The sequence below is a fragment of the Silene latifolia genome, chromosome X (genome assembly GCF_048544455.1).
Source record: "Silene latifolia isolate original U9 population chromosome X, ASM4854445v1, whole genome shotgun sequence".
Lineage (NCBI taxonomy): Eukaryota > Viridiplantae > Streptophyta > Magnoliopsida > Caryophyllales > Caryophyllaceae > Silene > Silene latifolia.
In genome coordinates, this window is record NC_133537.1 from 342,279,390 (window position 1) to 342,306,685 (window position 27,296).

At 35.7% G+C, this 27,296-nt stretch overlaps 2 protein-coding genes and 1 long non-coding RNA gene across 14 annotated transcripts; all 3 read left to right on the forward strand.

The window, feature by feature from the left end:
* The first annotated feature begins 480 nt into the window (after window positions 1-480).
* On the forward strand, window positions 481-7,169 carry LOC141619588 (uncharacterized). Of its 12 annotated transcripts, none has more exons than XR_012531750.1 (10): window positions 481-682; window positions 912-974; window positions 1,498-1,739; window positions 1,892-2,070; window positions 2,561-2,700; window positions 3,341-3,428; window positions 3,532-3,592; window positions 3,707-3,861; window positions 5,246-5,324; window positions 6,600-7,169. It is a non-coding gene; the product is annotated as an uncharacterized LOC141619588 (long non-coding RNA). The 12 variants fall into 12 exon arrangements; XR_012531757.1 differs by lacking the exon at window positions 3,707-3,861 and having other exon boundaries at window positions 482-807; window positions 1,498-1,519; window positions 1,627-1,739; window positions 6,600-7,167; XR_012531755.1 differs by lacking the exon at window positions 3,707-3,861 and having other exon boundaries at window positions 482-682; window positions 1,498-1,519; window positions 1,627-1,739; window positions 6,600-7,167.
* Window positions 7,170-9,973: 2,804 nt separating this feature from the next.
* On the forward strand, window positions 9,974-22,347 carry LOC141619590 (uncharacterized). The gene is made up of 19 exons (XM_074436600.1): window positions 9,974-10,168; window positions 11,857-12,010; window positions 12,657-12,815; window positions 13,212-13,277; window positions 13,378-13,467; window positions 13,632-13,937; window positions 14,234-14,331; window positions 15,078-15,113; window positions 16,323-16,443; window positions 16,560-16,796; window positions 17,238-17,333; window positions 17,471-17,536; window positions 17,726-17,764; window positions 17,854-17,988; window positions 18,657-19,018; window positions 19,667-19,760; window positions 20,452-20,646; window positions 21,318-21,434; window positions 22,001-22,347. Exons 2-18 carry the CDS (start codon window positions 11,912-11,914, stop codon window positions 21,414-21,416), a joined length of 2,298 nt encoding a protein of 765 aa, XP_074292701.1. The 5' UTR covers window positions 9,974-10,168; window positions 11,857-11,911; the 3' UTR covers window positions 21,417-21,434; window positions 22,001-22,347.
* A 425-nt stretch (window positions 22,348-22,772) lies between these two features.
* On the forward strand, window positions 22,773-26,257 carry LOC141621073 (uncharacterized). The gene is made up of 3 exons (XM_074437788.1): window positions 22,773-23,051; window positions 24,757-25,079; window positions 25,613-26,257. The coding sequence occupies exons 1-3, from the start codon at window positions 22,862-22,864 to the stop codon at window positions 26,255-26,257; spliced, it is 1,158 nt and encodes a 385-aa protein (XP_074293889.1). The 5' UTR covers window positions 22,773-22,861.
* The last annotated feature ends 1,039 nt before the right edge of the window (window positions 26,258-27,296 follow it).

The following is a 27,296-nucleotide window of genomic DNA, read 5'->3' on the forward strand; positions in this document are numbered from 1 at the left end:
AGTTAGGATGTGATTTTGGGGAGGGAGGATTGTCTGTTTTATTTTGGTGTCTCGCACTCTCGTCTCGTGTTTTTATTTGTTTATGTGTCGAATGAGAGGAAAATGGAGAGTGGAGAGTGGAGAGTTTGTCTTATTGTCTCACTACCTATCTTGTGACTAGTGAGTAGTCATCTCTTAAATTTAAAGGGATGATTTAATCGTCAAAAAATAAAGTAGGATAGGAAAAGGGATTTGAAATGAGACATCCTCCCCTTATATAAAAGAGGATAAGGGGAGTTACTATTGTGAGGAATAGTAAGATGAATAGTTGAAATATATTCATTGTTTAAGTATTGCTGGGCGGGTTGAATTAATCGGTGCGGGCTGCGAGCTGGTGTTGGCGGGTAGCGGTCCATTAATGAGCCTGTTTACTCCTCTCTTGGGCCTTTTTTTCCTCCTTTTCACTGCTCACTCCTCAGTCCAATACCAAATCTAAAACTTTTTTTTTCCCTTTATTCACAGCCACACTTCTTCTACCTTTTCCACCTTTTCCTCGCAACCTTCCATTCCCCTATCTCCCTTTTTCCTCTTGGCAAAAATAAAACATTTAATTTGGCGACGAACTTGGATAATCAGCAACAATGGTGAATGGTGGCAAAGGAAGGAGAATCAAGATATCACTATCAATCGTATAAAAGACCAGGTTTGTTGTCTTTCGTTTGATAATCGCGTTCTTCCTATGTCTCCTCACTATTACTCTAATACAAGTCGATATTAATCGCTTGTGTTCTTCTTGTTGCTCTTGGTCCTAATCAATTTCGCTTGACTGTAAGTTACGGATTCCCAAACCATACTTAACATTTCTTTCTTATTTGTTTACTCTTTTGCCTTACATTCTTTCTTTCAATTGCTTACATTCATATTTATTTCAGTGTGGTTATTCATCTCCAACTCAATCGGCAATTACTAAAGATCTCGGCCTGACGGTTTCCAAGGTATTACTCAGTTATTAATTATTAATTCATCATTTTCATTGTGGGTTTTAAGCATGGTGTGTTGTAGTACTCCTGGTTTGTCTTTTTATCCAACGTCGGTGCCATGGTTGGTGCAATTGCGCGCGTTCAAATATCTGAGTATATTTGGAAGGAAAGGGGTATGAGTTGATTAGTTTAATCTCTAATCATTATTAAGGGTTTTAGTCATTGATTGCAGTTTAGTGCATATGTTCTTTACTGGTCTCTGCCTTACGATCTTTGCGCTCCATTCATCCCACTACTGGCGTCACAAGTTTGTCTAAATGTTAGGGTTTGGATTAGATTTTTTGAGATTGTTTGATTTTAGTTGCCCTCTATTAATTGTAGTTTTTTATTTCTTTGAATTTCACCTTTTTTTTGTTAATTGTAGTAATTTGTGCATTTTGGTTTATTTGCTAGCATTTTTTACATTTGTACTTTTAATATGAGTTTTACGATTGGATTTCTTATTACTGAGTTCTTTTTATTTTTGATGTTATTGCAGTTGTTGACAAAGGCTACGAAAGGTTTGTTCATATGTACAACAATTTCTAAACGGTCATGGTGCTTGTGAAATCGTCTCATCCTCTTCACTCCTTCAACTGGTATATACTAACCTCGCCCGCTGTTTCAGTTGGCTTCTTTTTGGAGGGGGGGAGCTAATCTAAGGTCTCTTCCTTTTACCTTAGTAATAGATGGTCTTCATTATAATGAACAAGGTTTGACGCCATTGATTACCAATTGCAAGTTAGTAGTTCAATACAATACAAAGCTTCTGTTTGTTATCTTATCTTGTTTATTTTTTTGGTTCTCTCACTTGTTAATCTGCAATTGGTTTTCTTCACAATATTTTTCTAGATAAATCAACTAAAAGCTTGCACAATTTGGTGGTTTTATAGGGTTTAGGCGTAGAAGCTGTGTCGCACTTGAGAAGGAAGCAGAATAGAGGAGTGAGAGGGTTGGCAAAGGTGCGACAGAGTTATGAGTTTCTAGCGATAGTTGACCGAGTGTTCGACAAAATGTTCAAGAGAAATCGCAGCAAATACTAACAAGAAAGCTTGTTAGCCAAGCATTATAGGTACTATCGGATGGTTCTCTTTATCATGTTGCCTATTTTATCGGAAATTTTGTACTTTACGTCACACCGCGCGTAAGTAAGGGATGATGGGTTTAAAGCTTATCTGATTGGCTTCTTCAATTGAAATGTGTCGGCTTGATTTTTTGAATTATTATCCAAGGAGGTTCGTGGCAATTGGTAAATGTGGTCTAGACTATGGCCGACTTTGATTTTTGCGAAGCCGATGTCCAAAAGAAGTATGTGGTTGTATAAAATCATTTTAGATTGATTATTTCCTGTATTTCTGATTGCTACTTTTTTACTTCACATGAACTCCGCTAAGAATTCATGTTAGTTTATGGACATAGGTATTTTGAGGCACTAAATGTGAATTTTGATTCGTTTAATAAACTTATGAGTGGTGAGCTCTTTATAATATTATAGGCACTAAATGTGAATTTCATGTTCATATAATAGATGTGAGGCTAAATGGACTGGGTTGGAGTTGCAGGTTTTCATTTAAGGCGTTCACCCCCGTGCTACCACACTTGAGAAGGTATCTCTTGCCTCCTCTCTTGTATTATTCAGGAGATTAATTTCAATACTTCAAGGAAGAGGAAGAATTTGGGTTTATCGTTCGTTTTGTCTCAGGTATTTAGATTTCTAACCCTAACCACCTACTTTACAATTTGGCTTATTATTTCCCCTTTTTGCTAGGTTAGGAATTATGTTTTTTAAGGCTTCAGGAAGGTTTTGATTAATTTTGGAGAAAAAAGCAAACTTTGTTCATGAAATTAAGCGTGTTAGATGCAGGCAACGTGATTTTTGATTATGTGTGTCCAACAGATTAAGAGCACAATTTTTTTCGTCATAAATCGCGCGGTCAATAATCTGGATGTTTTTGGTTGTTAAAACGGAAATCTTTTCGCTATCTATATAGAGATGAGAAAGTTGATGCCTTTGAATGCCAATGTCTAAGTGACTGGCCAATGGTGGAGCTCATTTCATGACTTAGAATATAGAACGGTTCATAGGAGAAATTAGATCCGGTAACTTTATAATTTGGGTGACAAATCTTCTGTAAAAATAAATGAAAGCTTAGGTCCTTAAGTTACCCTTTACTTGACTAACTGGCCTGATATTCATTAACTAAATAATGCTAACTTTGCTAAGCTGTTATGCCGTGTGTGTGTTCTCTAACTATATATTCTATATAAACTTCTGCAACATCATAAGAAAGGGTAATTTGTCGAACCAACGATTATAACTGATGTAACCACGTCCTTGCAAGTCTGGAGGAAAGAGGTTTTCGGCGCTGTGTTATGTGTGAAAACATTTAGTTCTGAGGATGAAGCCATTGAATTGGCCAATGATACCCAGTAAGATTTTATGGCTTCCCTGAAACTACTCATCTTATTATGAGCATGGTTTTGTTAAACATGATTGTCTCATACAAGAGTCATTGATATGCGTGTTTCACAGATATGGTTTAGGTGCGGTTGTCATATCTAATGATCTTGACAGATGTGAGATGGTAACCAAGGTGAGTTCTCTTGATCAATAACAAGATTGCTATTACTGTGCTGTTGTGCTCATGTCTCGAATTTTATTACGGGCCACCTGGTAACAACCTCTGTCTTGAATACAACCTATACAGGGTAAAGTTGTGCGGCCATGGGCGTGAGCCAAGGGGTAAATGTAGAAGAAGGAATGGCGAGAAAGAGAATAGGCAGATTCTAAGAGCAATAGTTTTGAGTTCAACCAAATCGTTAGGTTTCAATGATTTGATTCTAACTCCTTCGCGTACCACCCGTAATTAATCCTCTAAACCCTCTCTCTATCTCTTTGTTAAAAGATCCAGCTTAATAACTTATGCAAAACAGTTGTAGACTAAAGTTGTACCGTTGGCTCCATCTCCATTAAGTCCACTCAATCATAGCATTGTACTATTTTCCATCTTCTTCACACGGAGTATCTTTTTGGCTTTTCCCAAAAATAAAGATATCAAGGTTGAGGCTTGAGAACAAAGAAGCAATCTAGGGGCGAGGTGTTAGAAATTGATGATAGGCTCATAGGGGATGGGTAATATCTGGATCTATTTCAGAAAATAAAGAAAAGAAACAGTGTGAGGATGGAAGAAGTGTTTGCTACCAAGGTCATATGGCTGGTGGCCATAGGTGTTAGGGAAGTACTGAGAAAACAAAGGGGATGATGGATCTGATGAGGGTGTGAAAAGAGAGTAAATTGGCGGTAGGCTCATGTGCAGGGTAGATACCGTTCTGGTTAATTTAATCAAATTTGTAGGTAACGTACATTTGATCAACAATTTATAAAGAGAAATTTGCTACAATATAATTTTACAGCAGCTTGTTGATTTTCTGCATATTTTTGATTTCTGCTGTACCAGAATTTTGTGAAAAAAATACCAATAATACATTACTGTCTATAGATAGTTGGGTTCAGTTGTCTTATTAAGGTAGTAAACTTTTTAATTTAAGGGTCTTAGGGTGTGTCTGAGTGGCTGAGCAATTATCATCTTTCTAGACTTTCGATGCTGCAAGCCTGCAATTATAATAAAAATAGTTATATAATTCCATTTACTGGCTATTAAGTAAAGATGAGAGGGTAGGAGGAAGAGGGGGAGCAAGGGGGAGAAGGAGGAGGGTATGATCGAGTTGTTATGCTTTAAAAAAGAGGTATTCTGTTGTTTGAAGAGTGGCGGACAATGATGGAGGTTTTGGTGGGTATGTCTAGGTTTCACTTTTGGTGAATGGAGGTAGGATGTAATATATTGGCACCTGAAACTTAGAGGAGGCTTGGAAATTTGAAGATATATTATTAGTTGTATGCAAGAAAGATGGGAATGCATCTGAACTTAGTGGGAAGTTTTGAGCCTTGCTTCAATTCAAATGATAGTGTTTAATTTATTTTAGTAGTGTTACTCACAAAAAAAGTGTCGACTTTTTGTTTTAGTGTTTAATTTATTAGTTGTAACATGAACCCACTTTTCTCCTCACAAAAAGTGGATCCATGTTACTTTTGGTCTAGATGAGAGGGAATATATAGTTGTGGACTTTTTGTCAACTATTATGTTTTTTGTTTTAATTTTGGTCTGTTGTTGGGTAATTATGGAATGTCAGTGATCTCTTTTCTCTTCCTCTCCTACAACTAATTTTATGTTTGGAATGCCTTGCAGGACATGAACATCCTTTCTTTTGGATGACAACAAATGATAACTCTGCATTCTTTTCTACGGACCATCTTTCGACAAGCCAGTATGTGTTACTTTATTTTCTCTATTTTTTGTTAAAGTAAAAGCTATCCATTTCAAAAGTTTTATATTTCCATTTTTAAAACTGAGCTTCCCTTGGTACGATAGTTATCACTTTGATCTATGACTTTCTAGGTCACATTAGGATCCTCAGTTTTTGTGATTGTTACTGTTAGCGTTAGTATTTATATGTGAGATATATTTCTTCGCTTTGGGTACAATTAGAATCTTGCCTTCCTCAAATCATATTGATTCACGTAATTAGCAGTTTTGCGACACCATATGACGGAGGGGGAAAGAGAGGGTTCAAGGATGGAGGGAGGAGAGATGAAGTGAGTTGGAGAAAGATTGATGGAAAAACAGTTAGTGTTTATTTTTTCTCGGATTAAGAGGAATATGGGAAAGGGGAAAAAAATGGTGTTTGGTTTTGTTTAGATGGTGAGGGAGAGAGGAGAGCATTGAGAGGGAGGGAAGTAGAGGGCCGGTGAGCACATATGATTTTCACTCCATCTTCGCATGTGGTGTACCCGTATTGATTCTTGCTTAAATTGCAACTAGCTACATACCTATCAAGAATAGATTGCCTTCACATGTGTGATGTACCCATAATTGATTCTACATTATATAGGACTACCTGCATATATATCATAACACCGAAATGACGTGCTTATATAGTCGACAAGGATGAACCTATTTAGAAAAATGCAATAGGATACGACGATTGTCTCTTTGATATTTAACTTCCAAGTTCCAAAGTCCTATTAGGGACCTCTGTTTTTGCCTAGATTGGTACCGTTTATGTTGGTATTTTTACTTACCTTTTGAAAAACTTGGATATCATCTTGCCTAAATCATGTAGATTCACGTAATTTGTAATTCAGTGTCAAACCTATGTGAGGAGGGAGGAGAGGAGAAGGAAGGGGGAGAACGATAGAGGCAAACAGAGTTTATGCTTGGTTTAGCTAAGATTGAGAGGGAGAGGAGGAGATGAGACTCTAGGTTTGGTTTCTTTAGATAAGGAAGGAGGGAAGAAGTGGGAAAATGTCAAACCTGTTACTAAGATCGAAATTGAAAACTGTGAGTATTTTATGTACAAGTCACGTGCTAAGGCTACTATAGTCTTCAAATTTGTTACTCGCTTATTGCTCTATTTGCAAGCTCTGAGTGGAAGCTGGTAGCTGGTAGAATGGTTAAGGAAGTATTGTGGCTTTATCATAGTGTATACTTGGTTTCTACCTTGCTTACATTTTTATTGTTTTTTTCCTTTTTTTTATTGCAGATTGATGTTTGATGTTATAACATGGATCGATCGCTGCACCCATACGTCATACATCCAACCTTTTATCTTCCATAGGTTTAGGAATAGAAGATCATAGTGGTTGTCATAGATTTATTTTGTGAAAGATTAATAGGAATGACTCTATTTATTGATATTATGTAGAATCGTACTCTTACGGGACTTAAGGATAGTTTAATTTAATGCATCAATAGAAGGTGTGTTTTGTAAGGAAGTTTAGTGTTGTAGCAACTGAAAGATAATTGGCTTTGTACTATTTTGCTTTAGTACATTGCTTAGTGGCTTAAAAATTAAAAGACGGCGTTGATGGGCCACAATTAAACATTATGTTTACCGTCTTGTGGTGACGTTATAAACGATAGAGATCCAACTGTTTTGAACACATACTATATTACTATGTTGTAAAGGTTTAAGCAGGAAATTGGCATACTCTTTTGCATCGGCACTTAATTGTCATTCTAGGCAGTGACGCAATGCAGCTTGCCAAGAGATACGGAGTGATGGCTATCCATCTATACATGTTAGTGTAAGCCTTGGGATTTGCTTTATCTATGATGGTTCAGGATTTAATTCTATGTAAAAACGTGCTTAAATGGATTAGCTACAATTTGTTTTGGAGCTACCATTGCTTTAGCACAAATTCTTATTTAAGACTTTCTTAAATTTAAGAAGACACTCACAACTTATTTAAATAATGTTAAAACATGAAAAGAGGATTGTGAGAGGTCTTAACTTCAGACACTCATAAGCAAGACCTATAAGTTAATAAGAGGCAAGGAGAGGGAAATGGAAGAATGTGAACGGTAAGAGGAAGGAAGGGGAGGAGTAGTACGAGGAAAAATTGGAAGACTAATATAATATGAGAGTAAGTGGGGGAGGAGGAAAAATGGAAGTTATAAGGGAGGAGGAAGGGGAAAGGGATGAAGGTCGAGAAAGAGAGTAAGGGTAAAGAAGAGGGGGTAGAGAGGGGAAAATGAAAGTATGCGGACGATAAAAGTAAGGAGAAAGAGGAAGGAAGGGGGAGGAAAAAGTGAAAGATATGGAGGAGTACTTGAAAAAATGGGAGAAGTAATATGAGAGGAAGTGGAGGAGAAGGAAAAATAAAGAATACATAAAAGGAGGATAGGGAACATAGAAGGTATAGGGAAGGAGAAAGGGGAAAAAGGAGGACTACGAGGTTGAAGAAGAGAAGGTGGTTTAGGATGCGACGGCGTTGAAGAGAAAAGAGGGAGATAAAGAGGATGACGAAGTAGAGGGTGAGGAAGGTTGGGGAAAAGGAGAAGGAAGAGGAGTAAGGAGGGTTAAGGAGAAAAGAGCGATTAGTATGAGGAAGGAGAAAGGGGAAGAAGAGATGTGATGTTTACTTTACTTCGCAGCAAAGGACAATATAATACTAATGTCTTATGTATTCCATGTAATTGTGTTCTTTAACAATTAACCATCTAAGCAAAAAGTTTAGTTGTATTCGGATATTCATGTTACAAGCAAAGTTAAATACAAATTATTTACGAATGGTTATAATTTTATTTCCAATTAATTCAACCATCAAAATAATACTATAACAACAAGAGTTTCATTGTGATCGACACTAAACATGCACAGAGAACCGAACCAGATCGTATACTCATGTTACCAACAAAGTTAGATAAGAAATATTTACGAATGTAATCTTGTTTGCAATCGATTCGAACGACAACAAAAAATTTTACGACGAGACTTTCATTGTGATCGCTACTCAAAATATATAGAAAACCAAACCAAATCAAGAGTCGATACTACGCATTTGAAAATAAGCGATTAAAATAACTTGGGGGACGGCGCGCATCGCGCGCCGTGCAACCAACTAGTATAATCTAAACTAAGGGACATGAGTTGTGAGATGTAACACTATATGATACTACATTACATGAGATGTAATGTTATATTTAGCTCGATCAATCCTTTGCAGCAAAATTATTAAATAAAGAGACACAAAACACATTAACATCATCAAACTCCATTCTTTCATATTTATTTTTGGAATGGAATGGAGTCAAACTCCATTCTTTCATGTTTATTTTTGGTTGGGAGATTTGGAATGAAATGGAACGGATTCTAGTCATTCTAGTGTTTGGTTGGGGTGTTTTGGAATGGAGTTAGAATCCGGATGGATTCTCATTCCACCCTAACCCCTTGGAATCTCATATACCCATCTCCTCCTCATAGATTCAAACTCCATTCTTTCATGTTTATTTTTCTAATGAACCAAACATATTTTGGAATGTATGGAATTTGAACCTCGTACGTCTATGATTTCTCATTCCAATCCATTTCATTCCTAACTAGTGAACCAAACCTCTTACTAAATTGAAAATAGGTAATTATGGAATAATAATATTGCACATCGATGGGGTGAGTACTAGGCCCAGTCAAACTTTAAGGCTGATTTGACTCATCTGAACCTAACCCGACCCTCGGGTCTATTTTAACCCAACCTCGTCATAGATTAAGGTTAGATTCGGGTCCACGAAATCAACCCGACCTGCCCAAATCCACCATTGTCCCTCCATAATTTGATATTACTTGAAATTATATTAAACAACCCGCTCGCTCTCGATCCAAACGGGCCGGTTTTGGGTTCATTTCCATCAGGCTTCAGCCGACCTGTTTTGACCTTCCCACTGCATCAGGCTGGGCTTGGTCCACCTAGCCACGTCCGCCCGCCTCGGGATCAGCATATATACTCCGACTCGCCCAGAAGTTTCACCACTCATAATGAGTAGTACCAAATATTGGAATAGAAGGTGGAATACACCACGATTCCTATAAACTTGTCAAATTTCACATCACATACTAATCGTGAATACTCACACAATAACATGTGATATTTATATTGATTTAAGAACTTAAGATCATTTATAACAATAAATTATTATTCAATGTTGTTTCCACCCATAAATTCTTATAGTTGCGATTTGTTGATATTTAAACCCGCTAAAATATCCTTCATATATCCACTACCCATTATCGAATGTACTCAATAATTAAACATACATAAGACTTATCAAACTCTCCTAATAACATCATCTTACCCGTCATTCTTAATGAACTCATCACCAATTTTTAACTTAAACAGTTAAAGTTAATCAAATGAACCCAATTCAAATAAAACCGATCATCAAATCCAATTTTATTAAACAAAACAAACTAATTAACAACCCCATATAAATATACAATATTATTTTTATTTTTATTTTTATTTTGTAAATGATAGTTTTTTTAATTTCCGTATAAATATTGTATAAGGGCGAATATAATGTTGACGGAATTGTTTCGTGATGTGTTGGACTTCCAAGTTACAACATCCGACAAACACTATCAAACAAAGGTCGATCAAAAACATGTTTATCACTTTCTAGTTTTACCATCGTCTATTCATTCCTCTATAACAATAATTTAACATAAACAATAACTCTTCCTCTAGTCGTCGCCGCCGCCACTACCGCCGCCGTCACCGCCGCCGTCACCGCCGTCCGCCGTTTCTCTCTCCTACGACATCGCAGCTTATTCTAGTAAATTCACCTCTTTATTTCGCTCCATTGAATTTCGCGCATTTTCTTAAAATTAGGGTTAAATTAATGTTAATTCTATTAATTTTGATTGAAATTTCGCAGTATAATTAATTCATGATTGTTTCGATACTGTACTACGTAGTAATTGAGTTTTTCGATTGGAGGAAACAACTTTGTTGTTGAAAATTTGAAGTAATTTAGCTTGTTTGAGAGGAGGTGTTCTTGTTAGTGTTGCTCGCGAATGAATTTATCGGCGAATTGGCGTTCATTGAGGGGAGGTTTTACGTGCTCGATTAATTTCGCAGCAGAATGTTTCGAGGAATGATCATGGTGTTTTATGGTGATTTTAGCTGTATAAGGAAGGTTTGCTGGTGTTACTAGCTGGAAAATTCGACCCTGCGTGTGGGAGTGGATAAATTGTGATTACAAGAGAGGAAATTTTGTGTTTCTGATTAGTTTTTCGATGGAATACTTTGAGGAATGATCGCGGTGTTTTTTGATGATTTTTGTTGTATTGGAAGGTTTAGTAGTGTTTTTAGCTGAAAACTCCGACACAGGCGTGTTAGTGGATATATTATGCTTACGAGTTTTGTAGCAATTTTCATTGAGAGACAATTCTACTTGTCTGAGTAATTTATTGGGGGAATGCTTTGAGGAGTGATCGTAGTGTTTTGTGATAATTTGTTGTATAGGAAGGTTTTGAGGTGTTTTTAGCCGAAGATTTATCCGCTGTGTTTGGTAGTGAATAAATTGCGCTTATGATTCTGTAGAGATGATAATAGAATAATCGCCAACTTGAATGGGTGTAAAAAGGAAATGTCTTTTGCGAAAAAAAGAGATGGCATAACTCGCGGCACATTGTTTGTTGTCGAAGGTGTGAAAGATTGTAAATTTGTGCGAATGCTTGTAAATTTTTTGCCTTTGAAAAACAAATTAAGCAGTAAATGAAGTAAATAAAATCTTTTTTGGTTCATCAAGATTTACGAATTTTAGGCAGATTGGTGTTTTACAACTAAAGTATGACTCTTTCTGTTTGGGGGTTTATTGCCACGTTTAGAAGATTACTTTTGTAAATTGCGTGAAGGATTGGTTTTGTTTAAAAAGCACGAGGGCTGAGGGGTAGGTTGGAGTATGCCGGGGGTTATGGGGTTAGTATGTGATTATCGTATACAGTACTTTATCATTTGCAATAATCTTGATTTATGCCAGGATAAGATGTGGACCTTCTACCACTTCAGGCTTGACTTTTTCGCTCGTATGCCTGAAATGTGGCTGGATGTTCATTATTGTTCCGGGCCCTTCCGACTCATTTGATGTTATACTTCATAGCTTTACACCTAATATGTGGATAGAATTAAACTATTCACTTAACTTATATTTTGCTATACAAATGGAAGTGGTTAACAAACTGACAGTGTACGTCAAATTTGTTTCTTACTTAATGAAGGGTTCAGACTTCAGAGTCTTTTTGGTGAAACTTGCGTACATTGTTGCCCAATTTGTTTCGAATGTATTCATATGGATACTCGATGCACACTTAATGAAGTATTCGTAAACAGAGTTGAATTAAAAGCCATGATATGAATTTGCTTCCATGAGTCATCTGGGTTTAGTGAATTATTTTTGTCCGAGTTATGAAAAATAGTAATTCAAGATTTGCAAATTTTAGAGTTGATCACTCTCTGCAGGCCAAAGGATTTAAGTGTCTTAATATACTTCTAACTATTCTTTGGGAATTTCGCGATGCATCGCGTCGGAAGCACGGGGAATGCATCTGGTTCAAATCGCCCTCGCAAGGAGAAGCGATTTACGTATGTGCTCAATGCATCTGATGACTCAAAGGTCTGTATGCTGCTGCTAGTCCGTTAACTCCTACCTTTTTGGTATTTGCAATGTCCTATCTGTTTTGTACTTCTCGGCCAGGAAGAAACACGATGACTGGCAACACATGGTACTATTAATCTATGCACACTACATGGCCTGAATTGTAGCTTGGTCTCTGAAATGGGATTTGTTTCATGTGTTGGACAAGTGTCTTTATGCATAAAATCGTCTCTTTTCATGAATTTCTGGTTGAGTTGACGGAGTGTTGATTTTATAATTATTACTCTCTTTAGCTGTAGCATATGTTTTCTCTCTGTACATAGTTCTGTGTGATGTAGTTTGGTTACTTTGGTTGTGGAATCATTCAGAAGCTCTTCAGTTTATAGTCGTCGGTTTAAAATTTTTGCAAAGGCTCTAATTGAAAATGCCTTGTGTATCTGTATGTCCTACTTATTCAGGTTGCATATTTGCATTTTTGTCTCAACTTTCCTTGACTTGTCTAATGTTTCCATATAAGTATGCGATATGTGCGGCTCATACGCTACTTTGTTAAATCTTCTTACAGTCTATTGGAACTCTGTATGTCATTTTGTATCTTCCCTGCTTAATTTAGCAATGTTGTGTTTTTGTTACTCAACCTGGTTTGTTCATTGCTTCTTGCCAGCACTGCGCAGGAATAAATTGCTTGGATGTTTTAAAGTCTAATGGCTCCGACAGAACTGATTATCTTTTTACTGGTTGCCGTGATGGTACATTAAAGAGATGGGCATTAGATGAAGATTCTGCTACCTGTTCAACTACGTTTGAGTCACATGTGGATTGGGTATCTTTCTTACTGTTTTTGCGATTCATTATTAAGTATTAGCTTCTATCTTGATTCAATTCTGTTGCCGCTAGGCCCGCTACCTAATCTCTTTTCCTGTGCATGTGTGCCATAAATGCGGGTGCTACCTGCTTAAATATGGCCACGATATCCCTCAAAACACTTTCAAAACGGTCACGATGCAATGTCAATACCCAAACTTACTATGAAGTACCATGTTTCCATATTATATGATCTATGTTCTTGTGTTTGTTTGCCATCATTGTGATCTTGTTTTTTCATATCTGGTCAGTCTAGGAGCTTATAGCTGCTGTTTTGTTGGATTTTCGTGTGTTGTTTGGAGTTATTATGTCCATTTGTCTGTATCTGGCAGACATTCTCAATGATCTTTTACAGGTAAATGATGCGGTTATTTTAGGCGATCATACACTTGTATCCTGCTCTTCAGACACTACACTTAAGGTCAGCAGTAGCTGATATTTGTATTAACATTCTTGTATGCATTCCTGATTGTCATCTTCGGTCGAAATAAAAGTGTGCTGTTTGATGTCATTTTCTGCAGACATGGAATTGCTTATCTGATGGTGCCTGCACGAAGACTTTACGTCAGCACTCTGACTACGTTACCTGTCTTGCCGCTGCTGAAAAAAATGTAATTTCTTTGTCAGTATCTTTTACACAAGTGAATAATGTTGCCTGGTTAACATGTTCGTTTGTTGTTTTAAGGACAGTTGCCATTGAATGTCCTTAAATTGTGCTTTGTTGTCATACATGTTCATCATTTTCTTATTCTGTATTGTTGTTTTGTATTTTCAGACCAACATTGTCGCTTCCGGTGGCCTCGGTGGAGAGGTATTTGTGTGGGATATAGAAGCTGCACTTGCTCCAGTTTCTAAGTTAAATGATGTTGCAGAAGAAGAATCGTCAAATGGAATTAATGGTGGATCAGGCATTTCCCCAGTGACCAGCCTACGTACTATAAACTCTAGTAGTAACATCTCTTCGCATCCCAGTCCTAGTCATGGGTATGTTCCCACTGCTGCCAAAGGACACAAGGAATCGGTGTATGCATTGGCAATGAATGATAGCGGAAGCATACTTGTTTCTGGTGGAACAGAAAAGGTAACCAGTGCTTTGGCCAGCTATATATCATTTTACCTCTCTGCAATTTGTTCAATGAAGGTCCGACGGTTCTGCCTGTCAGAATAGAACGTCTATAAAATCTGAAGGTAGAATTGATAATAATTAACTTTACAGGCTGATTCTCAAATAATAATCCTATAGAAGCATTTCTGTCTTGAAAGTATTAACTTAACTAGCTACTGCATCAAATAAAAGATATAACATTATACATAGATGTATTTAGAGATATTAGGATTGTAATGGGCATTCCCTTTTGTTTCCATTTTCCTTTTTAGGTTGTACGCGTTTGGGATCCTAGGTCTGGTTCAAAAACCATGAAGTTGAGAGGACATACAGATAATGTGAGGGCATTGCTGCTGGATTCTAGTGGCAGGTTTTATTCGTGTTGCCTTTTTTTTTTCTTCTTCTCGTTGCTTTCAATGAAATCATTGATAACAATGGTTTGTGAAACCTTCATGTCTCATTCTCTTTGAGGATTTACCCTAGTTTAGAAGATGTGGGTTGGTTTAAACCTGAGCTCTATTCCTGTGACTTCTCTTTGCAGCATTTTTTTTTTTTTTTTTTTTTTTTTGTTGTGGATACAATTTGCCAGATGGTTAAGAGTCGGAGGTTTTTCTTCGTGCCTTCAATTGATGATATGTTTCTCTTTCATTAATGGGCATCTGGTCTTCCTTTATGCTTGGGTGTTCTTCAATTACTTTACTCACTCTATCTACGGAAAAACCTCATGGTTTGTTTTACGCAAAAATTAAGAAACATAGTAAGTTATGGATGAAAAATACAAGATTAGAGGTTCACAAACCATAATGATCACAAATAAGTAAATAACATATTCTATACAAGAAAAGAAGAGATTCTTAGTGGATGTCTATTCATGGCCACCCAAAAATGGAATATGGAACATTTTCCATGGACAGCGGGATTGTTACTTCTAAAACAAAAACATGAATGTAGTCTGTAAGACATACTGGTTGTTCTAGTGGCTATATCCATCTATGAGCTCCATCTAAGAATGTTTAATATGTTATGATATTTATGATTTGGTTTGCTCGACTTGTTGTATTTAATGAATAAATGACTTAACTCTAGTCAAATGGCTTACATTTTGATATCTTACAGGTATTGTATATCTGGTTCTTCTGATTCAATGATCAGGTATGCTTGTATGTTTTTGGTTATTCTACTTCCTTACTTTTCTTCACTTTTTGTATGTTCACAAAGGAAATTATTAAATATAAACAAAGTGGATACCACCCATGTGCAAGAGGAGGGACCAAATATGTCTTGTTGGTATCATGTATAATTTTTTAAATGGGGATGTAGCAAATTACCCCCATAACTTACGGACTATGTGCAAATCAGCCCCCTAAGTTTCACTCGTAGCAAATTAGCCCCATAACTTTTCAAAAATGTGCAATTAAGCACAAATCAAATTTTTTGCCATTTTTTTTAACTAAAACCTACTCCCTCCTATTCTCTATGTTCTTGTACAATTGTTTTTGGCTAGAATTTAGTGGAAGGATGATATGTGGATGTAAATGAAAATAAGAGAGAATTTGGGGTCATAAGTTATTATAACCACGAAAGATAGATAAATAAGGAAAGTGGAAGATCTTTGTGAATTTGCCGTTTTAGGAAATGTGGAAGATGTTAGAGAATATGAGGGAGTATTGTTTTCCATTATAAAAACTATTTTAAATATATTTATTAAAAATTACATATAATATTTACATATTTAACGAAATGCGAACCAAATTTAGTATAAACAAAAATTTGGTCATGTAACTTTTCATTGTAACTTAATTAACAATTCTCATATTATGAACATTTTTCACCAAAATAAATAAATAAAAAATATTTGAACATGCTTTTTAATAATCATGAATTTTTGGATTAAAATCTAATCAATAATTTTGTTTTTAAATAATAGTAAAATATTTAATTAGCAAATTTTATTCCTAAAAATGAGATATGTGGTTAATTGCACATTAAAAGAAACTTATGGGGTCGATTTGTTACATTTAAAAGTTAAGGGGCTTGATTGCACATAATATCAAACTTATGGGTGTGATTTGCTATATTTCCAATTTTTTAAATTAAAATCCTTCTGGTAGGAGTGCTCTATTTTGTGAGGTTGATCTTATTTTTTTTTTTTGGTATGATGTATACCTTCTCCCATAGTCATTCTATTGGTCCTGTGACCTTACTACTCACTAGTGTTCTCATCTTTTCGGCCATGAGGGTATATCCATTATAATTAGTTGAGTGAAGAATGAAGATATAAACAAAAGACTTTAGCATTTTTTTTTTGCGAGAAACATGCTTTTTGTTTGTATGTTTCACCATTATTCCTTTTCCATGTAGACTATGGGATCTTGGTCAGCAGCGCTGTGTACATTCTTATGCTGTTCATACAGACTCGGTGTGGGCCCTCGCAAGTACGGCAACATTTAGCCATGTTTATAGTGGTGGTAGAGACCAATCGGTGAGGACTCTGAGGAGTTTATTTATACTGTTTGCCAAGATTATTTCCATCTGTCCTTTGCCTCCCAGCTTGTTCTGTTGTGAGATTTGAATACATTTTATCTTTATACATTGCAGTTGTATTTGACGGACTTATCCTCCAGAGAGAGCATCTTGATCTGTGCAGAAGAGCACCCTATTCTTCAGTTGGCACTAAATGATGAAAGCATTTGGGTTGCCACTACAGATTCTTCGGTTCATAGATGGCCAGCTGAAGGACAGAGTCCTCAGAAAGTGTTTCAAAAAGGAGGGTCATTTTTGGCTGGAAATTTGTCCTTTTCTAGGGCCAGGGCTTCTCTAGAGGGATCTTCTCCGGTAAGATTTTATTATACTCCCTTTGAAGTTATTTTCATGTATCCATGAGGAGAAATATTTCGTTTTTGTCTAAGACTAGGACTTGCATCTTTGTATTGGAAGTCATGTTTCATGATTGAATTTATGTGGGAACTGCTGTTGACTGTTCTGAAATGGTTAATCTTTGACCTTTTGAGCTATAGCACCTTGGTCTTAGGCAAATTAGACTCTCATTGTTATGAAAAATGGAAGATTTTCACCTATTTAACTTCTTAATTACATTCTGAAAAATGTTACCCTATAGTTAATGATTTATGTTTATATATATATATATATTTTTTTGAAACTAGCAATGCGTAATACTCATGTTAATTTGTGGAAGTTGCCTGCGTACTTCTCAGATTCTTCAACTTTGAACCTGTAATACTAATGCTTGTTATCTGATTCTTGTTTGTATTATAGATTCCAGTCCACCACAAGCCAATTTTAACTATTCCTGGAACTCCAGCTATTGTGCAGCACGAGGTATTAAATAACCGGAGGCATGTGCTTACCAAGGTACATGATACTATGTTTTGTTCATTGTTGGATGTTGATGTTAACTTTCTTGTTCTTAGCATCATACTTTATGATTGTCGATTTGCTTGCCATAGATATAGACGCCTAATATTTTTTTTCCTGTTTCTGTATGATAGGATACCTCTGGTTCTGTGAAGTTATGGGAGATAACCAGAGGCGTCATCATTGAAGATTACGGCGAGGTTAGATGATAGTGTCCTTAATGTGTGGTGAAATTGATATTAGCAGGAACACTTATATTTGTTAGAATAAGGCCACATTACATGCTTTACTTTGGTGGCATAAGTTGAGGTTTGTGCTCAGTAATTTTTTCCTGAGATCTTTCTTGGGTACCAGTTTTTCATAATTCTTTTTCCATGGTACTTCTCCAGGTAGAATTTGATGAAAAGAAGAAGGAGCTTTTCGAAATGGTTAGAGTTTCTACATTGTAGTGAGTTGAATGTTTTTCTAGTTTCAGATTGATTGCTTTGTTTATGTTATTTTTTATTTGAAACTTCAGGTGAGCATTCCCGCTTGGTTCACAGTGGACACAAGGCTTGGCAGTCTGTCGATCCACTTGGAGACGCCACAATGCTTTTCTGCAGAGATGTACTCTGTTGATCTTAACATAGTAGGGAAGCCTGAAGATGACAAGGTTTTACTAGTTTCCCATTATATTATCATATAGATGCTGTGAAAGTGATGATAATAATTGTGATATTTTAACCTCCTCACACCCACAGTTCTAAGCTAGTATTTAGAAGCCTTGGTATTAGTATTAGGTTATTTTGAACTATAAGCCTTTTCTGATTGTGGCTTTACATTCATCTTGAGGAAGCTGCGATCATGCGCATTTTTGTATGTCCATGTCAGTGAACATTATATCACACTATAACAGGGGAAAGGCAGAATTAGCCAACCTGTAAAGCAACCTAGACAGCTAACTTTGCTACACAGCGATAGTAGGAACTATATGTGAGAATATTTTATTGCTGCAAAACCTGTCAATACTCTTGGAGTGTGCAGCAATAACTTCCTGTATCTGATTACATGGTCTGTAGTGTAGTGTTGCTACTTTGTGCATCGTTTATTTTTGCTTAAGTGTATATATAGTCTGATGTTACTTTGCATCTCCACTTAGTTGAGTTTTTATTGTTTTGGAGGAGTATTTTCTAGGTCAAGTCTCAGAGACATGTATTGAGCTGATCTAGTCTCTTGATTTTTGAAAGAAAGGATCTAAGTGTAACCTAAGCCTTTATTTTATTTTTATGCTTCTATTGAATTGCATTAAGTAATGATAAGTAAAATACTGGTATTCTGCAGGTGAACCTGGCTCGAGAAACACTCAAGGGTTTGTTAGCCCATTGGTCAGCGAAAAGAAAGCAAAGATTAGGATCTCAAATATTGCCAAATGGTGAAGTTCAGTCCGTAAAGGATATATCTGCCAGAAGCATGACCCATTCACGTGTTGAGATAGATAGTAATGCAGAAAATGATTCGATGGTGTATCCTCCATTTGAGTTTTCTGCTTCTTGTCCTCCTTCCATTATTACGGAGGGTTCTCAAGGGGGTGTGTGGCGGAAAAAAACAACAGCCTTAGATGGCACTGAAGATGAAAAGGACTTCCCTTGGTGGGTTTTGGATTGTGTTGTGAAGAACCGCCTGCCTCCAAGAGAGAATACAAAGTAATTTCTCGGCATAAATTTTTTGTGTAAATGTTAGCTAATGAGAATTAAGAAGTCACGTCAAGATCCTTCAAATATTTGCCAATTTTGTGCCTTGATACTCTGTTTATGTCTTCTCTTTTAAAAGTTTAGTCTTTTAGTCAATCAACCAATAGGTCAGACCTGAAGTCTGGAGTCTTGAAATTATATTGACTCAATCGCTGGACTGCTAGTGGTAATACGACACTTCGTCCTTACTTGCCTTCAAATAAAAAGGTGGGTGGTTGGGAATCGGTTTACTCTTTTATACTTCTGTTATCAATCATCTAATTACAATTAGTTAGTTGCTTATTTTCCGTTGCATTTCAAATTTGTAGAAGTTCTACCTAGCTACGACTGAAAGGTTATTTCTCACCATGGAGACAGGCTTTTGTATCTGCTATGGTTGAGATACCGCTTTTGTTGGCTGTTGGCTGTAGAAATATCAATCTTATTACGGAGTAGTTAAGACAGTTTGAATTATTACGGGGTAGAAAATACTGTTAGTGCTTTCTCTTTCGACCTTGATATGAGTTCTAAGCTTGCTTGAAAATTAGAAGTTTGAAATCTTTATTTTCTTACTTGCTTCACGTTCATGAATAATTATTGGATGATGCTGTATATTTTCAGGTGCAGCTTTTACCTATATCCATGTGAAGGGTCTCCCGTCCAAATCCTAACACAAGGGAAATTGAGTGCCCCCCGCATATTAAGAATACAAAAGGTTTAAATCTATTGACTCCCTTGCTTCAAAGCAATTACCTTGCATGCTTTGGATGTAGTGGTGAAGGCTAGAGTATCTAGGAACCTCCAGTGCCATGGACCTATTGTGATACATTTCATGATGAAACTTATACTAGATTTTATATACCTACCTAGGGTAACCAGGTAGTTAAATTATGGTCACTTTTTAACAATACTATTAGTGGAGTTAAAAGGATTTAGTGCATCTGAATTAACTACTTGTAACTTTCAAAAAAAAAATTAACTGCTTGTAGAAATTGCAATTTTAGGTTTTCTTTTGCTGAATGTAGAGCTGCTTGGTTCTCGTGAGCAGTTTTGCCTTTATGCAGAAAGACTTTTTACTGAACTGTCAAATCAGGAAAAATATATAAAACTGAGGCATATTTTGTAAATCAATTGTGGTCAGATAATGTGTTTTGCTTGATAGTTTTTGCTGTTAAAATTAGATTGTGGGTTGGTACACCAACATAGTCGACATCTGTTTTGGTCTGATTTAGCATTATGGTTAAGTTATCTTTTTCTAATTCTTAATTTTTCGTGATGAAGATGTGTTTAATGCAACTGTCTATTTGCAAATCACTCAGTATATGGCACTGGTCGCTATTCGTGATTGAACAATCAGAATCTAACTTGGATATATTGCATCCTCCTATTTTTGTCTTTTAATATAGGTGACCACCTATGTCGTTGAAAAGATGGTCCTTGAAAAACCACTAGACGGTGCTGTTGGAGAGCAGCCGTTTGCTCCAAGTTTGACTGGAGGTCCATTACAGAACTCAGTGGCCTTAGGAGACGGCTCTTTTAAAAGTAGTTTGAGACCTTGGCAGCGACTGAAGCCTTCTATTGAAATCTTGTGCAATAATCAGGTAAGTTGAGTTTGATAACACCGTCTTGAGTCTTTCTATTCTTTATTTCTTCTGTAGCCATGGTATTAAATCCGGGCCACAGCACATCATCTCGACCAAGTTATCAAGGTTTTGAAGGTTACTGTGACTGCATAATGAGGCAATATCAACCGCATTCATGGCACAGCGATCAAGTTCAGGCTACATTCATCCGATCTTGAAATCGTGTCTCAAATTGAGATTTAATACCATGGTTATAGGCCTTGTAGCTTCATTTTTGACAGGATTCCGGTTTTGGTGGAAGCACCTGTTTCATAATGTGTCTGTGACTCTTTTAGCCCCAGTCATATTTTTCCTCGCATCTTCGTATGAACTTTGGCGTGTGCGTATAGTATATCTATAACCGTATAAGAAGGTATTTAGTGGATGACTGGATGTATCACTGTGTATGACACTTAGTTTTTCTTTTATCTGGTGTAGAAGAATGCAACACTTTTAGTTTTAATGAGACATGATGTTATACATAGCTAATTGGATTTCCAAACGTTTTATCCCCGGAAACACTTTTAGTGGATGACTGGAATGTGCCCTTTCCTTATTCTGACCAGTTAAGACTGGCAAATGAACGTTTCAAAAGGTGGTGTCTCAAACCGAATTCTCATATTATTCTGCTGCGTGTCTTTGTGTTTCAGGTGTTATCCCCAGAAATGAGCTTGGCAACTGTTCGAGCGTACGTTTGGAAAAAACCTGAGGACTTGGTACTTAATTATCGAGTGATGCAAGGAAGATGACAGATTTTAAGGAGCAAGGTTTGACATCGTAGAATTTTGATTTCTTTTTAATCAGCTGAACTTACTTGAGGACATATGCTGGCTTAGTCAAATACTGCACATATATAATTATCTTATTTAATTGGGCCATTTTGTTTCCCCTATCCAAATTAATAATTAATGCGACTCTTATCCTTTATTGTTGAAGTCTGGAAGTAGAGCGCCGGTAGGCGTGACACCTATTTCCAGAGCCTTTTTTCTGTCTTCTCCTGTCTAATTGAGTTGTTACTCTTGTTAGTCAGACGCAGTAGCAGGCAAATATTACTTTCCACTGTGCGGGATGTATTTGTCGTCTTTGTTTAGTGCCTACCTGTTTCAAACCCATGTCACGAGCAGTTTTTGATATCCACATTGACCCGACAACCCCATGTCATGCTTAGTAGGGAAGTTTCTGATACTTACCGACAGTTGATACTTTCTGACAAATTCCGTACCCAATCCACGATTAATCACCCCTCTGTGCCCAGCTGCTCTTCGCATTTTTTAATTTTTTTTTTGCATTTGTGATGCTAAATTCTTATTTCTTGTTTTATCTTGTCGTGTAGGGCGTTGTGACCAATGGATTGGAGAACGGCTCATAGGGCATGTTGAATATATCACCTGTCGTTATATTAATGGAATCCATCGACTACCTTGTAAATGAAGAAAGCAAGTTGGCTTCCAGCAGCATTCGTTGGGCTTCTTGACGACTTCCTGATCGTCATCCCCCAGTAACCAAAAAAGAGCTGATCATTATCATTGAATGCGCGTATATGTGGATTTTGATACTCTTTCTCCCGGAGCATACTCATTACCCGCTACCATTGAAGGTTTTATGTCTTATATATAGAGAGTTAATACCATGACTCGGGAATGTTTACAGACCGAAATTCCTGAATATAATGTCGAAAAACCGATGTAGATTTGTACCTCTTAACAGTTGCAGTCATAGGAGTAGTAGTTTTTTTTTTTTTTTTTTTTTTTTTTTGGACAGATGGTGTATATTCAAGTTCCTAGCATTTTTTCCAGCTTTGTGTTTATTGTTTATTGTTTATTGTTTATACGCTTTGTGCCACGTGTGTCGCGGAGTAACAAATTACAAATAAAGGGAAATAAAAAAAATACTAAACCCAACTATATAATTTTTTTTTTTTTTACAGAATCCCTTAAAGATAGGATTTTAATTTTAAAAGATAAACAATTTCAGAATAAGATAAAGTTTGATCATAATTAGAATCTTAGATTTACAAATACAGTTAATATTGTTAAAATAATTATATGTTTTCAGAATCTTAGTCTGATTCCGATTTAGAGTTGCATCTATTTGACTTCCATAAATAGAAATAAATAGAGAAAAAATCAAGAATTCTCACGATTTTAACCTAATTTGCTAAACCCTCGAGCATAAAGAGGAAAAACTAAAAAAAATGACAATGACAACAATTGCAGAAATTGAGGAGTATTTCAATTCGTTTCCGCCCGGTTATAAGTTCGATCCATCGGATGAGGAGCTCATTATCGAATATTTACTACCAAGGATGAAGGATGATGGCAAGATGCACCCAAATTTGATGCATGATGTTAATATCTACGAGCATAATCCTGACTACCTTGCTGGTATGTACTGAAATTAGTTACTATACGATTTTTGGATATTCGTCAAAATTTGTTTACATATCACAACCTTGCTGGTATGTACTGAAATTATTTATGATTGCTGGTACGTACTGAAATTATTTACGATTTTTGGATATTCGTTTAAATTTGTTCACAAATTACAACCTTGCTGGTATGTACACAAATTATTTACTGTACGATTTTTGGATATTCGTCAAAATTTGTTTACATGTCACAACCTTGCTAGTATGTACTGAAATTATTTACGATTGCTGGTATGTACTGAAATTATTTACGATTTTTGGATATTCGTTTAAATTTGTTTACAAATTACAACCTTGCTGGTATGTACTGAAATTATTTACGATTTTTGGATATTTGTCAAAATTTGATCGTTTCACAATTATGCTTAGTCTTGCTTGTTGAATTCGAGATCATGATGTTAATAATACTTTTTTAAGTCTATTTCTATTTCTATGTTAATTTTGTTTCCATATCCATAATCTATATAGAAAAGGAGAACTCGTTAATTTACGTACATTATAATAGTTGTATGTGCTCATAACGGCATAACCTTTGGCTTGGACAATTTTGCCCCTCAAAGGGTTGTGCAATGACAATGTTACCCTTAATTAAATAAGAACGCATGGTAGAGTAGAGTTTGTGACTGTTGTTTTTGCTTTTTTAGAAAAAAAACTACTTTGTTTATATCGTGCTCGTTAACTTTGATTACTCAATTTTAACCGGTATTTTTGTACCATACTTTATAGATTTGACATATATTTTAGCGGTTTTTTTATAAACCTATAATAAAAAAGATTTGACAATCTAAGATTGCTTTTAAACAGGTTGTATACTTGTATTGTATGGAGCTAGACAGCTAGTTTTGGGGCTCTATAAGCAAAATAAAATGTATTCCATATCTTATTTATTTGTTTGTTAGAGGAGAAAGTTGAAGACAAATATAAAATACTCCGTACCAAAGAAGAAAGTCCTTAGCATTAGTCATTCAATCTATTTACGTGGTATGGAAATGGGAAATAAAATTTGCAAAAACAATGAAAACTAGTTTTATACCATGCAAAAAATGCATGGTTTGCTTTAAATTTCTGATATACAAAATATTATACACAATTAAAAAAAAAAAATACTAATATGATATTATTCGATCTGCCTCTAATACAATACTTTTTCTTTAACTTTTGTAAAACTTAATATCTGAAGAAATTATTCAATCAATATTACTTTCTATATGACGATTACTTGTTAATTAATGAATTAATAGAAGAATAATCAATAGTACTTTCTATATGACGATTACTTGTTAATTAATGAATTAATAGAAGAATAGAGGGAGGAGGAGAGAAGTTAATTAATTAGCTGATCATGGGGCCTACATTAATAAAAATCAGATTTTTTTTCCAAAATTCAATAGCGAATCACAACCCCTAAATGTTTTAGCTTTTATAGATAGGGGATTTTGCGAAAACAAAACTATGATAAAGTGGTATGGAAGTATAACTGTATAAGTACTTTCATGTATAGTATAACAGAGTAGTTTTTTATTTTTCAAAACGATAATATTATGCTTTTTAGGCTTTTATATGCTTTTTTTTTTTTTTTTTTTTTTTTTTTTTTTGTTGTTGTATAATTTATCGTTGTTAATACAATGTTTTCTTCTGGTGGCTACTACTACAATACATAGAGAAGTATTGTCCCCAAGGTAACAAAGGGTGGTATTTCTTCACACCAAGAGACAAAAAGTATCCTAATGGGAGTCGGCCAAATCGACAGGCAGGTGATGGTTATTGGAAAGCCACCGGAGCTGATAAAGCCATCCAACGGGATGGCGTCAAAGTTGGTTCTAGGAGGGCCCTTGTATTTTACAAGGGCAAGCCTCCTAAGGGTGAGAAGACCCTTTGGATTATGCACGAATTTCGTGCCGCCGCCGTACCTTCTCAAGTTATAAAAAGAAAGCATTCTTCTATTAATGATGGGGACGATGCTCGCGACCCTAATAGTATGAGGGTATGTACTTAAATTTCTCAATTCTCACTAATTTCTTTTTCATTTTCTAAGGTGTATCCCTTGTTTTTAAAAAAAAATTTGACCGACAATAATTCTCTGTTACAAGTTTGGAAAACGGTAATTTTTTTTTTCAAACGAGTTATCTCGTCAAGGCATTGAATTTGAAAAAATAATTCACCGCTTTTTGAACTCGTAGCCGGTAGTTATGGTTGGTCAAAACTTTTTAACCGAATAAACTTTGACCGACCATAATTCCCGACTATAAGACGTCGGTGAATTCTTTTTCAAACTGAAGACCTCTTAAAAGACGGTTAATTTTGAAAAAAAAGTTTTATCGTATTCTGAACTTGTAACCAAGAGTTATTGACGGTCAAACTTTTTTTTGCAAGAAAAGTGGGGTACATCTTAGAAAATAAAAAAGTTAAGGGATATACGAAAGAATATCCCTAAATGAAATGATAATCTTTTCAAAAAAATAAAATAAAAAATAAAATAACAAGATATTTAATGTTGGTTTTGGTTTGTATTTGCAGTTGGATAAGTTCATATTGTGTAGAATATATAAGAAGAATGTACTCACTCCTAAAGAGAAGTCTGAAAGAGAACAAAATGAAATCTTTGAATTACAAGTAGATGAGATGATAGAAGGTGAAAGTTCTTATAAAGAATCTCCTGTTATCGATGATATTAACCGCGGCGGTAACTTGTACAATGTTAATACTTACGGTGAAAATAACAACAATGACAATCACAATGTTAACGTGTATACTACCAACTACAATTGTGGAGATTACCCTTCGGTTTACCCTTCGGTTCAACCGTTGATTGGGAGCGTATCGACGAATAAGTTGATGGCGGATGCAAGCATCTCCGGCATGAATGTCAACCCATCATCGACATCGTGTGCCGAATTATTGGACTGGGATCAGTATCAGACATATGGTAATTATAACTTTTTAGAAGATCTTAATGGTGATTATAATAATGATTATGAGAATTCGTTATTACACTTTTTATTAGACCCACAAAATCCAACGATAGCAAATCCAGATCTGGATCCAGATCCAATGGATATGATATCAGCATGTCAGGAAGCTTTAAACATGTTGAACCCACCGCAGCATGTGACTGAAGAGATTGAAGTTAAAGATGTTCCTCTTCATTCGCTCCCTTGCTAAGATCGATGGAAGTGCACGAAAGCTATCGTATTTTACTAGTCCTATGTATTTTACTTTTAGTCAGGTAATAATAAATTCGCTACCGTTTTTAGTAATATCACTCTAGTTGTGAGAGAATGAATAGTAAATTACGGGTCATATAATTAGCTTGTATTTAAGTGGCGTTATTGTCGCCCTATTTTGTCATTGGCTAAAGTCCCTTATTTGCAAACCTATCAATAGACAAGTTCTAGTGGACACACCAAACTCCAAAATATCTTCTACTTTTCAAATGTTTCTTGATTAATCGTTGCCTAAATGATCACCTCTACTATGAATGACAAGTTTAGTACCAAAAGTCTTAAATTATTGTTCATTGGAATATCTCACATCAATTAATAAAATTAGGGTGTTGATTTTCGCAGTACACATTTTACTCATCGTAGTACACTATTGACAATTATACCCCTCTCATTTCCTCTCTTATCTTCCCTCTCTAACCTCTCTCTCTCTAATCTATTCTCTCTAATTTCACATGTCTTATGGTTAATGAACAAAATTTAAATTATATGTTAATCATGTACTACATTCATAAATTATTTTCATAACACCGTAATAATTATGTAATATGTTGATAAATTGTATAGTTCGTTGATAAAATATTTTACAAACACATCTATTACAATTATAAATGTACTAGTACTATGAAGTACATTTGAAGAAGAAGAAAAAAAAGTAAAACACAAGCATTATTATGTTACAGTAGTAGTACATTGGACAAAAACGAAAAAGCAAAATTCATCCAATTTACTCCAGATGTATTACTAAACTGCTAGTGGTCAGCGAACCTTCACTAGCGGCCACCTACCCAACACCGTGACTACCAGTCTACCATTAGCCACCCACAATGACCACCAACCTCTTTCCGCCATCACCAGTATCAGGCGACCACCACGCCTATCTCCGACAGTCTAATTAACCAACGTACATCTTTCTATACAACCGAACGCCGTCATTCGCACTCGTCACCTCTAAATTCTAATGGCAACCTCTGTCCGTG